General features: G+C 41.5%; 1 protein-coding gene across 6 annotated transcripts in view; it reads right to left on the minus strand.

The window, feature by feature from the left end:
- Nucleotides 1-213: 213 nt before the first annotated feature.
- Nucleotides 214-14,505, minus strand: part of LOC135550830 (HMG box transcription factor BBX-like) — a 38,178-nt gene continuing 23,886 nt past the window's right edge. For 3 of the 6 annotated variants that reach the window (XM_064981967.1, XM_064981968.1, XM_064981969.1), the window contains exons 5-17: nucleotides 11,979-12,180; nucleotides 11,783-11,850; nucleotides 11,421-11,501; nucleotides 11,064-11,144; nucleotides 10,617-10,697; nucleotides 10,425-10,502; nucleotides 8,553-9,339; nucleotides 8,261-8,393; nucleotides 7,278-7,429; nucleotides 6,999-7,085; nucleotides 6,296-6,511; nucleotides 5,919-6,111; nucleotides 214-3,914 (exon numbers count right to left, since the gene is read on the minus strand). In XM_064981967.1, coding sequence (XP_064838039.1) covers nucleotides 3,836-3,914; nucleotides 5,919-6,111; nucleotides 6,296-6,511; nucleotides 6,999-7,085; nucleotides 7,278-7,429; nucleotides 8,261-8,393; nucleotides 8,553-9,339; nucleotides 10,425-10,502; nucleotides 10,617-10,697; nucleotides 11,064-11,144; nucleotides 11,421-11,501; nucleotides 11,783-11,850; nucleotides 11,979-12,180 — 2,238 coding nt within the window. In that variant the 3' untranslated portion in view covers nucleotides 214-3,835. The remainder of the gene's footprint in view (nucleotides 3,915-5,918; nucleotides 6,112-6,295; nucleotides 6,512-6,998; nucleotides 7,086-7,277; nucleotides 7,430-8,260; nucleotides 8,394-8,552; nucleotides 9,340-10,424; nucleotides 10,503-10,616; nucleotides 10,698-11,063; nucleotides 11,145-11,420; nucleotides 11,502-11,782; nucleotides 11,851-11,978; nucleotides 12,181-14,505) is intronic. The other 3 variants (XM_064981970.1, XM_064981971.1, XM_064981972.1) reach the window with 3 other exon arrangements.

Genomic DNA, 14,505 nt, shown 5'->3' on the forward strand with positions numbered 1-14,505 from the left:
GTTTTGAAGCCACTGCGCCTCCATCATGGCACTCCCTCACCATTGTAAAAAATATTTTGGAAGCTAATGAAATGCATTTAATGTCTACATTCGTTTGACACATTTATTCTATTCAGACACATGAATGCATACTTTTAAATTAAATTGTGAGAAACATCCTTAAAGTACAATTCTTTGAAAGTATTAATGTTACTGTTCCCACTACAACATGTAATTGTGTCCTTTAAATATTGTAGAATTCCATTAATTCCTATGGAGTAATGCTTTTCTGAGGAGTGCCAATATGGCTGACTGGTGGCTTCAAAACCTCTCATTGGCCAATCCATAACATCAACAATCCAGGGTTTATATACATGGTTGATTACACCTCCACAGAGTTCACAGCACAGCAGCTGACTCGTCATGAGGCCCATAGGTTGAAACAAATTATTCACCTGTGAAAACAGTCCACCATCACATACATACACAGTAGAGTCAAGACTTGAATTGGAATTATAAAAATACAGGTACAAAATCGATTACATTCAGGAGACAGTACCAGCACAAAGGGGTATCGTCTATATTTATTTTGATAACTAATCATATAGGAATTGTATAGAGGCATCTTCTAGATGTGGACCCCAGGAAGAGTAGGTGCTGCTTTAGCAGTAGCTAATGGGAATCCTAATAAAATACTAGTTAGAAAAGGCTGAGGGTGATACATAATGGCTGATTTTGAAGGGGTTTGTTTTCAACTTAGTTAAAGAATACTTCACTGCATAATTTCATAAGATAGACATGAATACCTGTGTAATCGTTTACATTTACCTCATGATATGGGGGAAGGCTAAACACTCTTAAGAGAATTATGTGAAATGGGGGATAAATTAAAATCTTAAGATCATCATGATATCATTTTGGTTTGGGTCATAAGGTGCAAATATTGTCTATTAAAAAGAGGCATTGAAAGGTATCAGTACAGTGTACACCATTCCCACGTGGGGTTTAAGTCTTAGGAAACCCATGAGATATATAGGATTAGTTGTGCTGATATAATACATTTGTTACCTGAAAATCTATACACCATGAAAATGCAGTGCAACTGTAATGCTAACCTTAGTTTTCAATAGAATTGTCATTGAAAGACAACTTTCTCCTTTCTTTGGCAAATGTATGAAAACCACTTGTTATAATCATGTACATCTCTGCTCTTTTTGGGGAAGGCAATGTCTTAATTTCTGTGAAATAACACCACTGATGTCCATCAGTGGAATAACTATGCGTAGTTTACTGCTTGGACGATTTTAGTCAGCCTTGAATTTATTCTCTCAAAACTGAAAAGTCTCACTTTTTTTCCCTCCAAAGTTTGTTGAAGTTTCTTTTGAGCTCAAAAGTCATGTTTTAGGTCTGCTCGTTCACAGTCCGTTTGTCAGCTTTTAGGGATGAATTAACAAATACAGCGAAGAGAGTCAGCATTGCGCATATCCCTCTACAAGTCAGCCCAATCCTGGAGGGATTTATTCAATATATTTTAAATGTATTCTACTTTGTGGCATTATAATCTCTTAGCCAAGACTAAATACCTCCATTGACAATAAGAGGGTCGAGCCTCTAAAGTTCATGCTGTGCCGACAGCACACATCATTCAGACATAGCCCAGAAATGGCAATGCAGTTGCTTTAAGAATACTAACTCAAAAAGGTGAAAACTACCTTTCTAGAAGTAGTGCACCTCATCTCAGTGCACATTCGTTTAACGGGTACATTAAGCATAGATGCATCACTTTGTGTATGAGATTTTTCACAACAGTCTTAATCCAGTTAACTAGGCCTCAGGAAAGACCACGGAGGTTGGGAACACAAGATAAAGGAGAAATACAAAATCTAGTTCAACAGCATCATAATGCGCACAACTCTTAAGTGAAGGAGAAGGCTCCAATGTAATAAGAGAAACTCGAAGAGAAAAAGACAAGGAGAGAAATGTGATTTACTGCACAACCTAAGAAAAGGAGCATTGGTCAACTTGGAAACAAAAGAGTAATAATAATATGGTAAGTTCATGGAGGACATGTCGGTGGGGACTTGCAATGTGAGTTCGTCATACACTACTTTCTCCTTCTGATTAGCTTACACCCAGAGCATACGTCAAGAGTCCCCCACTACAGCTCACACACTGTAAACAGAAGAACGGACACAAGGGTCTGCTATCTGGATATGGAATGGATGCTAGCCTGTTCTACCTCAGTTAGAACATGCAATAAAACATTTTTTTTAAAACAATGCGTTAAAAGCAATGACCATTGTCTTGTTATTGAAATACGTTCAAAAGCAAAACCTTGATTATTCTGATTGCCTAAGAGTGGACCATTACTTGGCATAAGAAAATATCAAAAGGCCAATAGGAAAAAGAAAACGAGGGAAAACACATCACCCTACTAAGAAAAAGTTACATCTTAAAAGCGTCTCCTACTCCTAAAATTTGTGCAGCGTCTGTTAAAAAACTCTTAGGAAACTAGTAGCACACATTTGGATTAGCCTTGAAGATGCTACGCAGACTGCAATAAGATCAAGTATTGACACAAAATGCATTTTCATCATTCAAGTATATTCAAACGGATGTAAGAATTGTGTGAATGGTTGCGTAGTGGATGGGATGGTCGTCAGAAATAAAGAGCAGAGGTTGTGGTTGTGGTATGGTTAGGGTCGCGATGAGAGAGTTAAGGCCATGGAGAACCATTCATTCTGTTAGTAACTTTGCTTGTCATCACATTGAGCCCCACTGTAGAGGGTTGAACACCAGGTAAACATGCAGATTAAGACTGAAAATATGCTAACCCAAGGCCTCCCATCTAAACTTAAACGCAAGCTTAAGTTTAAATGCAATAGCCTCAATCTGTTGAGTTCAAACTGACCACCGTAGTAGCAGTTGCTAAGCTGGCATGAAAGCTAGGGATAGATCAGCATTGAATACATGACGATGGCATATTAATGGTTGACAGTGGTTACAACATGCATGGGCGGCATGTAGCCTAGCAGTTAAGAGCTTTGGGCCAGTAACCGAAAGGTTGCTGGTTCAAATCCCCAAGACGACTAGGTGAAAAATCGATGTGCCCTTGAGGAAGGCACTTAATCCCAATTGCTCTGGATAAGAGTGTCTGCTACATGGCTTAAAAGCTAATGGTCTGGAAGGTTAAGAGGTCTGCTGTATCTATAGACCACACTAAATAGTCAAATTAAAATTAAGGTACACAAGTAAGGTCTGTGTATCTTGGAACCCTTTCAGTCATGAGGACTATCTACTCAGGCTGTGTTAGTTCAAGCATGATGGAGTGCGGGAAAACACAATATCTGACTCATCCTACGTCGAGGTATGCTAGGTGGAATCTTTGCGAAACAGTGTGGTTGAAATGGAAGATGTTATCATACGTGTGTAAATTTCCTTTCTTTTTTTAAATGCAATTTTTGTTAGCAAAACTTGACCTTTAAAATGGCGTAATATCAGACAAAGGTTACACGTTAACACAACTACCTCTAACGGAGAAGGAAGCCATGCTCTCAGGGACTGGTCTTCCTCTTCCACAGGGTCCTCTAGGCAGGAGTGTCTGGGAATGAGGGGCGATATGACCTCCTACTGCCAAGGGAAGTGTTCAGGAGAGCACTGAGAAGGTCAGTTCACCCACTCTTTCCCCCTCAGACCAGAGCTCTAGAACTAGTTTCACCACATAGGGGTCCATCAACGAGTCACATTCCGTCTCTTTCCTTCCTTCCAGGACAGGATGAGGAGTTGGAGGTTAAAAAGTTTAAACGAACAAGCAAGCATCTATTTTGTTTTGCCGGAGGCAAGAGGCTCCTCCACTTCATTGGTCAGCGCAGGAGATGTGCAATGGGGCCTTGGCCATGTTTTTCTTCTGGCTGTCACCAATCACATGCTGGCCTCTGAGATAGGAGGAAGAGAATAAGGTAAATGTTAAAACTTCTTATGGCTTAGATCCCGCTACCGGGATCGATATGACAACAGCCAGTGAAAGTGCAGGGTGCCAAATTCAAACAGAAATCTCATAATTAAAATTCCTCAAACATACATGTATTTTACACCATTTTAAAGATAAACTTGTTGTTAATCCCATCGCAGTGTCCGATTTCAAAAAGGCTTTACGACGAAAGCACACCAAACGATTATGTTAGGTGAGTGCCTAGTCACAGAAAAACAAAGCCATTTTTCCAGCCAGAAAGAGAGAAAAGCAGAAATAGAGAAAATTAATCACTAACCTTTGATGATCTCCATCACATGACACTCATAGGACTTCATGTTACACAATACATGTATGTTTTGTTCGATAAAGTTCATATTTACATCCGATGATTTTGCAGAGAGCCACATCAATTTACAGAAATACTCATAATAAACATTAATAAAAGATAAGTGTTAATCATGGTATTATAGGTCCACTTCTCCTTAATGCAACCGCTGTGTCAGATTTTTAAACATGTTTACGGAAAAAGCTAACCATGCAATTATCTGAGTACAGCGCTCAGACACAAAAACAAGCCATACAAATATCCGCCATGTTGTGGAGTCAACAGAAGTCAGAAATAGCATTATAAATATTCACTTACCTTTGATGATCTTCATCAGAATGCACTCCCAGGAATCCCAGTTCCATAATAAATGTTTGTTTTGTTTGATAAAGTCCAGAATTTATTTCCAAATACCTCCTTGTTGTTCACACATTTAGTTCACAAATCCAAATTCATGAGGCACGATCACTAGGTTCAGACGAAAAGTCAAAAAGTTCTGTTAGAGTCCGTAGAAACATGTCAAATGTTGTATAGAATCAATCTTTAGGATGTTTTTAACATAAATCTTCAATAATGTTCCAACTGGAGAATTCCTTTATCTTCAGAAATGCAATGGAACGCAGGTCGCTCTCACGGGAGCGTGCGTGATCAGCTCATGCCAGACACCTGGTTGAAAGAGCTCTCATTCCCTCCTCCTTCATAGTGGAAGCCTGAAACAAGGTTCTAAAGACTGTTGACATCTAGTGGAAGCCTTAGGAAGTGCAATATGACCCCATAGACACGGTGTATTCGATAGGGAATGAGTTGAAAAACTAGAAACCTCAGATTTCCCACTTCCTAGTTGGATTTCTTCTAAGGTTATTGCCTGCCATATGAGTTTTGTTACACTCACAGACTTCATTCAAACAGTTTTAGAAACTTCAGAGTGTTTTCTATCCAAATCTACTATAATTTGCATATCTTAGCTTCTGGGCCTGAGTAGCAGGCAGTTTACTCTGGGCACCTTATTCATCCAAGCTACTCAATACTGCCGCCCAGCCATAAGACGTTTTAACAAATCAAGGTATGTACTTTCTGTTCTTGGCAAAGACTTGTGGTGTGGCATTTGTGTTGGGCCAATGGTTTATTGTCTGGTTAGTGAAGACATGTCAAACTCAATTCCTGGAGGCCCGTGTGTCTTCAGGCTTTGGCTCCTCCGTTGTACTTGATTGGTAAATTAAGGTAATTGATTAGTTAGGAACTCTGCACCTGATTATCTTGGTTACAATTGCACACAAATTGAAAGGTAATAATTGTATTTATTTAACCTTTATTTAACTAGGCAAGTCAGTTAAGAACAAATTCTTATTTACAATGATGGCCTACCCAGGCCAAACCCTAACCCGGATGACGCTGGGCCAATTGTGCGCAGCCCTATGGGACTCCCAATCATGGCCGGTTGTGATACAGCCTGGAATCGAACCAGCGTCTGTAGTGATGCCTCTAGCACTGAGATGCTGCGCTACTTGGGAGCCCTAATAAAACATGGCACATTCAACGTGTACAGAGAAAATTTTAAACACAGGGGGTTTCAAAAAGTTTAAAAGCATAAGGACCTTGAAGCAAAGGTGCATCCCATGTCATATATTTATGTCTGCCTACCTGTGAATGTTCTCCATGGCTGCCACCTCTGCAAGGGCAGCCAGGCTAAAGAAGGCAGGCAGGTCTTCAGGTGCACTGCTCCTGTCCGCTTCCTCTTGCTTGGATGCGTTGTAACACCCTGTTTCATTGCATAAAGTATCTTGGGATAATGGCTTGTCATCCTGCTCCAGGGTCAGGTCCCTGGCTTTGTCCTCTGTGTTAAAATAGACCAAAGAAGATAATTCAAAATGGTATGGACAGAACAACGCTCGTTGCTTCCTCTTTTCTGTAATTTGTAATGGTTAAAAAAAACATTTGGCATTTTCTAGCTCACATATTTACTTAAATCCAATGTATTTGATAATGTGCAGAATAAACTATTAGGAAAGACCATTCACCTTCGGCTGGGGATACCCTGCCGTCGGCCGAGCGCACCAAGTGGGTGATCTTGCTCTTCCTGGCCTTCCTTTTCTGGCTGCCCACTGGCACGCTAGGGCTAGTTCCCATGGCTTCTGGGTTCAGCGTGGCGGTGGCACAGGGGGCTGGGCTCGGCTTTGCCTTGGTGGCCTTGGCAGCCGAGTCTAACATGGGGGAGTCACTACGCATCGCTATGTCTGAGAAGAGAGGGGAAACGTGGGGCACAATTCTTTTTTTAAAGAGCCATTCCTTTTCAATAAGGATTTTAGAATTCTTCCACTCAAATTCTAACTTGAGATCTGGGCACCAAACATCAAAGTAAATCATGAATTGACTGAAAAAATGGTTTTTGTCGGAAACCCTGTTCTGCTAGATGCATGCATAGGATATGACTTTTTAATTTACGCTAACAACTAAAGAGAGAATGTTTTAAATGTGTCTAAAATCAAAGTGTCTAGATTTACTGTGTCAAGTGATCTTTAAAAAATAACGGCTTTGGTATGAGGTAAGCATATGGTAGTAGGGGTCATAATGCAATATAAGCGTATGGTACTTACATGGTCCATTTTTACATTGAGTAATGTATCCATTGTCTCCAACTATATGTAAATATCATGCCAAGAACATTTACAACTGGATTAAATAGTGCACACACATATTACATTACATGATGCTCTAATTCACCTTTATCCAAAGTATTGGGCTTCTTTTTCTCCTTGTAATTGCTAACAATCTTGTGGAATAAAGTATTTTTCTGAGATGGAGATGGACCTGATATAACAAAAAAAGAGACCAGAGAATGGCATGCAATGTTAAATGGTAACAAGGTCTTTTTTGTCATGAGAGAGTGGTCAAGTTTCTGAAAGTGAGGAGCAAAATGAGCGGTATGGGGTATGGATGGGAATGGGGAGTTAAAACATATTGAAACCTTTGGGGAACATTCCGGTGACAGTTTCTGCTCACCCTTGGCAGGTTTCGGGGGTTGTTCCTCCGGTGTGGTGCTAATGTCAGTTTTCTTCTTGGTGACGACGGTGCTCTTTTTGTCGAATGTCAGAGGGCTGTACTGCGGCAGGCTGTTGAACTTCTTCTCAAACTCCTCCTCTAGTTTCCCCAAACTGCAAAGGTGATACATGTTGTTGATTAGATACAGGAGGAACATGCCCACAGCCATTTTCCAGGTCTTCATCATGCGGAAACACAGTGCCATTTGTTTGTCCCAGTTGATTTTTATATTTCTATTGAAATGCCAACACAATAATAGTTCCCTCTTGAGTGTTTCAAGAGTGCTTTGATCAGATAAGTAAGCTCCACTGCTATGTTTCTCAATTACTGAGTGGTGGGAACTTTTTTTTTTGTTTGTCTACTTTTCTTAAACCGAAGAGGAAACAAAAACCGAAGATTGGTTCATCAGCCTAAGAACTGGCTCATTATCCAAGAAGGGCTTGAATTAAACATTAACTTTTGGGAACCCCTAAAACTATTAATGGGCTGAACCAATCTTAATATTCTTAATGCTTATAGAGGTGCCAAAATGAAAAATATCAAACACTTTTGGGGTGCCCATAACTTAAACTGAGCGGCTATTTGCTCTCTCTTCAGGGGTTCCTCACAGGAAGATGTTAACTTGGACACAGAGGACTCCATCACACCACAAAGAAAGTGGAGCTAGTGATGAAATAGACACATTTTTACTTCAGTATTTGTCATTATCCAACAATTCACTAATAGAACAGACTTGCAGCATAAATTCAATGAGCAACAAGCCACGAGTGCACATAGCCAATCTTCCGTCACTCACTTCATTAACAACAAACGTGAATCCTTGCATGACGAATGTGCCCCTTGAGAAATGGGATTATTGTCTGTTCACTATATTCTGCTCCCACTAGTGATCTTTCAGTGACAAGGGTAAACTAGGGTAAATTGGTCTTGGACAGACAACTCACCCTGGCGCGGTCTCGTCTTTGGATTTGGACTTCTTAAGCTTCTTGAAATGACTGGGTCCCATCTGTGAGAAAGCCCAGTTCTCGTCAGTCCAGCCTCCTTCATCAGATGCACTTCGAAAAGAACCTCTTTTGCCTAATTAACACGCACACACATACACACACACACTTACTTTAGAGTAGCCACCGGTAAAATTAAGTTAAAACCCTGGGTCTTGCTCGGAATGGGCATAAATCAGCAGCATATTAAGATAGTAATTGTGGAGACAGGGTAGGGGGGGTTACTAATGCATACCTCTGTCCACGTTGGCCCTCAGTGAGGTCAGCATCCCTTCCGACACCAGGGTCTTGTACAGCGCCCCCTTGCAGCTTCTCTCAGACTTTCTGGAGCCACACCCCTCTGCGTTGGCCTCCAGTTCCCTCTCCCCGACTTTGTGCTTGATGTGCGGGGGGCTGGGAGGGGAGATGGGCTCCTCCATGCTGCTGCTAATATTGGCCTCCTTTGCCTCTATCTTGGGGCTTGCTGGATTCACCACAGTCTCCACTGTCAATGGAAGCTCTGTGCATCCGTCGTCCTCTTTGTCCTTCACATTTCTCTCATCTTCCTTAGCCTTCAGGGGCCTCTTGGCTTTGGGCTTGGCCCTCTTTTTGGGTGAGCTGGACTCTACCAGAATGGTAACGGCAGCGGTGCGAGCCTTCTTCTTGGGCATATCCTCCTCGGCATCGCCCCAGGCCCCTTTAGCCACGGCTTCAATAGTGTAGAAGAGGCTCTCCAACTCCGACTCGGATGAAGGTCGCTTCTTGAGGGTCTTTTTGGGTGAGCCGGGACCATGGCTCTTGTCTTTGTCCACCACTTTGGGCGGCTCTCTGGTGCTGGCGTCTTTCTTCCTTTTGATTATGGCTGCTTGGCCTCTGAGCAGCAGGAGACTAGCATCGGTCGGCATGGAGGAAGACGGGGGAAAGGAGAGAGGAAGATCAGGGGTGTTGTCCCCAGCCTCCTCTACCACACTCTCAGTTTTGATGTGTGGGGTGCAGGTATGGTCCTGTGTCTCCATCTTCCCTGCCTCGGAGGCCAAGCACATCTACACAAAACAAAACAGTTCACATGCAATCTTTGGACAATAAAATTGACGAGTTGCGTGGAAGATTAAACTACCAACTGGTCATTAAAAACAAACATCTTATGCTTCACGGAGTCGTGGCTGAACGACGACAGCATACAGCTGGCTGGTTATATGATGTACCGGCAGGATAGAACAGCGGTGTCTGGAAAGACAAGGGGCGGCAGGCTATGTATTTTTGTATACAACAGCTGGTGCATAATATCTAAGGAAGTCTTGAGCTATTGCTCGCCTGAGGTAGAGTATCTCATGATAAGCTGTAGACGACACTACCTACCGAGAGAGTTTTCATCTGTATTCTTTGTAGCTCTTTTACATACCACCACAGTCAGAGGCTGGCACTAAGACAGATTTGAATGAGCTGTATTCTGCCATAAGCAAATAAGAAAACGCTCATCCAGGCGGCGCTCCTAGTAGCCAGGGACTTTAATACAGGGAAATATGTTTAACGTTAAATACGTTTTACCACATTTCTATCAGCATGTTAAATGTGCAACCAGAGGGAAAATAACAAGAGGCTTCTAAACGTCTTCTACCCCCAAGCCATAAGACTCCTGAACATCTAGTCAAATGGCTACAGACTATTTGCAGTGCACCCCCCCTTTACACCACTTCTACTCTGTTGTCATCTATGCATAGTCACTTTAATAACCCTACCTACATGTACATACTACCTCAAATAACCGGTGCCCTCGCACATTGATTCTGTATCAGTACACCCCTGTATATAGTATTGCTAATGTTATTTTACTGCTGATTTTTATTTACTTGTTACTTTTATTTATTATTCTTATCCGTATTTTTTTTAAACTGCATTGTTGGTTAGGGGGTCGTAAGTAAGCATTTCACTGTAAGATGAAATTCGGCGCATTGTATTCGGCACATGTGACTAATAAAATTTGATATGAAACTAACATTTCAGTAGTCACATCGTTGTGAAAGTGCTGGAGCTAACTATGAATCATTTCGACTGTAGGGTATTTCAAGAGTTCAATAGAATCAAAATGGACTTAAATGGAACCTTAATGAGGGAGGGCCTGCAGTACCTCAGCAAGCTGGAAGAGAGCGGACTGGCCACACTGCTTTCCCTCTGGTGCAGTCGACTGGCTCGAATCAGAGATCTGCTTTGATACACAAGAGAGGAGACTTAGACAATACATCATAAAAGACAATACAACAGCATTATAGAGTATGTAGTAGTGTGGAGTGGCAGACTTGAGACAGTGTAATGACTAAACCTCTGCCAGTTGAAAAAGAGGGGACTTGACATTGGCAGTGGGTACGTCAGGCTTTCCCTGCTGTGAGGTTCCAGACCACATCTGAGGAAAAAGGTGAATGAGAAAATGGATAAGATCCTGGGCTTATGCATGTTCATATGTGTGACTTGTGTATATTTGTACTAAACAGTATAGTATGGTTATTAGAGAGTAAATGCTTTCATTTGTGCCCTCCCTTACCAGGCATACCCGCACTGGGAATAGCCAATAGTGTCAGTATTTTAATTTTGTTGTTGTGGATTTCAGTAAGCAGGAAGATATCCCACTCAGTTTAAAAACAAACTACTTTAGAGTGCATTACAATATGCAAGTATGCTTAGCAGTTAGCAGATTGCCTATACAAATGTTACAGGCCAATAACATTGAGCTAAATCATGTGTAGACAAGCCTTTCCCTGAGAATACCCACTTCAGCCTGGTCCCCCCAACTCAAGGGCTTCCCTTTGCCAGCTGTGTCCATTAAACTCGTCTGACGCGTGCTGGAAGAGATCTGAAAAGGGACACAATTGAGGGTTGGCTGACCCATTTAAACAGGAATGAGCCTCACTTCCTTGTGCCACCATTTTAGGGAATGGTATAATTTTATGTGATGTGTTGAGTATTGTAAGAGCAAACCAAACCATTTATATGCAAATAGCAATACATCTAATGTAGGCTATTTTCGATACACATGCGCATATAGGCAAATCTATAAACTGTTGTATCAGAGCGTATTTGCCGTAACAGCCCTATGTAATAGTTACATTCTCATTTCAGGTGGTTTTACCTCAGCAAGTTGGAATAGGGAGGATTTATCAGGGTACTTAGTGACATTTGTGGCTCCAGATTGTGATGAGCTGGAGGAAATCTGTGGAGGTTCAATTCACACATTCAGCATAAACATTTGAATAATGTGATCTTCAAATTTGTATCTCACAGTGCTTTTACAACACAGAATTACTTAAGTGCCTCAGATATATTTCCACTAAAACTATGATTTCTAGATTAAAATTGTACTACAACAACAAGGATAAACTCACTAGACTGGGCCTTTTCATAAATTGTCTCAAAGACCCTTAGATAACCCTCTGAAGTCCTCCGGTGGCTAATTTTTGCACTACAGTCCAGGATTTAGTGGATATGACATACCTCTCTGGCAGTAAGGGCATGCTCCCCAGCCAACAGTAGCATGCTTAGGCCACCCATCTTCGTGGGATCTGGGAAGGCACAAAATAAAAGCTAGTTAGGATATATTTTTACAAATTTGACATTCATTTAGTGGCAGCTATGCCGAGACATGACATATTTTATTAGCCTTTTTACCAGAAATGGAAACTTGACGCACCTGCCATGGCGAAATTAAGCTGTGGTGTGCTGTCAGTCTTGTGCAGTTTCTTGGCAGTGGCACAGCCCTTAGGGGAGTTGGAAGGGAAGGACCACACTTTATTGCGGGTGTTGCTGACAGTGTGGCAGGGGCTCTTGACTGGCTTGTTGGTGGCAGGGCACCACTTGTAGCCCGGGTTAGCCTTCATGAAGGCATCCTTGTACTGGAAAACGACAACGCCAGAAAGGTTATCAGCAAAAGCACACAGGAAATAATACATACTATAGTAAAATGCAGCATATACTGAAAAACACAGTGGAGGCTCAGAGGAGGATGGGGAGGACCTTCCTACACAGTGAATTTGATAAAAATAGTGAAACATAGATTAAACTATAATAATAAACATGAAATAATATTATACATCACACATACATACATGTATACACGCCACCAAATAATCAATGAAAAAAAAACACTTTTGCAATGAAGGTCTACAGTAGCCTTAACAGCACCTTCTAGGGTAGCCGGAAGGGATTTTTCAACCTCATCTTGGTACATTGAATCCAATACAAAACCTAGGAGGCTTATGGTTCTCACCCCCTTCCATAGACTTACATTCCTCATGAAGCTGGTTGAGAGAATTCCAAGAGTGTGCAAAGCTGTCATCAAGGCAAAGGGTGACTACTCTCTGTTCCAGACGTCCTAGACGACCAATTCTCATAGCTTTTAGCTGTACCCTTATCCTACTCGTCCTCTGTTCCTCTGGTGATGTAGAGGTGAATCCAGGCCCTGCATTGCCTAGCTCCACTCCTATTCCCCAGGCGCTCTCTTTTGATGACCTCTGTAACCGTAATAGCCTTGGTTTCATGCATATTAACATTAGAAGCCTCCTCCCTAAGTTTGTTTTATTCACTGCTTTAGCACACTCTGCCAACCCGGATGTCCTAGCCGTGTCTGAATCCTGGCTTAGGAAGACCACCAAAAACTCTGAAATCTCCATCCCTATCTACAACATTGTCAGACAAGATAGAACGACCAAAGGGGGCGGTGTTGCAATCTACTGCATCCGTAATGGGTCAGTGGTCAAACGACCTCCACTCATCACTGTCAAACGCTCCCTGAAACACTTCAGTGAGCAGGCCTTTCTAATCGACCTGGCCCGGGTATCCTGGAAGGATATTGACCTCATCCCGTCAGTAGAGAATGCCTGGTTATTTTTATTTTTTAATGCCTTCCTCACCATCTTAAATAAATGTAGAACCAGGAACAGATATAGCCCTTGGTTCTCTCCAGACCTGACTGCCCTTAACTTCTCTAGGGTAGGGGGCAGCATTTGGAATTTTGGATGAAAAGCATGCCCATATTAAACTGCCTTCTACTCGAGCCCAGAAGATATGATATGCATATCATTGGTAGATTTGGATAGAAAACATTAAAGTTTCCAAAACTGTTAAAATAGTGTCTGTGAGTATAACAGAACTGATTTGGCAGGCGAAAACCTGAGAAAAATCCATTCAGGAAGTAGGTTTATTTTTGGTTTTGTATTTTTCAATTCAATGCCATTACAGTATCCATTGATTTAGGACTTCAATTGCAGTTCCTATGCCTTCCACTAGATGTCAGCAGTCTTTAGAAATGGTTTCAGGCGTGTATTCTGAAAAATGAGGGAGTAAGAGCAGTCGGAATGAGTGGACCCTGCAGTGTCACAGAGCTTTTTCATGCGCGCGACCGAGACAGTGCCTTTCTTGTTTACCTTTTATATTGACGACGTTATTGTCCGGTTGAAATATTATTGATTATTTAGGCTAAAAACAAACTGAGGATTGAATATAAACATAGTTTGACATGTTTCTATGAACTTCACGGATACAATTTGGATTTTTTTCTCTGCCTGTTTTGACTGCGTTTGAGCCTGTGGATTACTGAAGAAAACGAGCAAACAAAAAGGAGGTTTTTTGATATAAAGAGACTTTATCGAACAAAAGGAACATTTATTGAGTAAATGAATGTCTTCTGAGTGCAACCATATGAAGATCATCAAAGGTAAGGGATTAATTTTCTCTCTATTTCTGACTTGTGGAACTCTTTTACTTGGCTGGTTACTGTTTGTAATGACTTGTCTGCTGTTCTCAAATAATCGTAAGGGATGCTTTCGCCGTAAAGCATTTTTCAAATCTGACACCGTGGTTGGATTCACAAGAAGTTAATTTTTAAACCTATGTAAAATGTTTTGTTTTATGAATTTTTACAATGAGTATTTCTGTATTTGAATTTGGCACTCTGCAATCTCACTAGATGTTGGCCAGGTGGGACGCTAGCGTCCCACATACCCTAGAGAGGTTAACCAACACAAAAACATCCTATGGCGTTCTGCATTAGCATCAAACAGCCCCCATGATATGCAACTTTTCAGGGAAGTTAGAAACCAATATACACAGGCAGTTAGAAAAGCCAAGGCTAGCTTTTTCAAGCAGAAATTTGCTTCCTGCAACACAAACTCAAAAAAGTTCTGTGACACTGTAAAGTCCATGGAGAATAAGAACACCTC

Source organism: Oncorhynchus masou, chromosome 12 (assembly GCF_036934945.1).
Source record: "Oncorhynchus masou masou isolate Uvic2021 chromosome 12, UVic_Omas_1.1, whole genome shotgun sequence".
Lineage (NCBI taxonomy): Eukaryota > Metazoa > Chordata > Actinopteri > Salmoniformes > Salmonidae > Oncorhynchus > Oncorhynchus masou.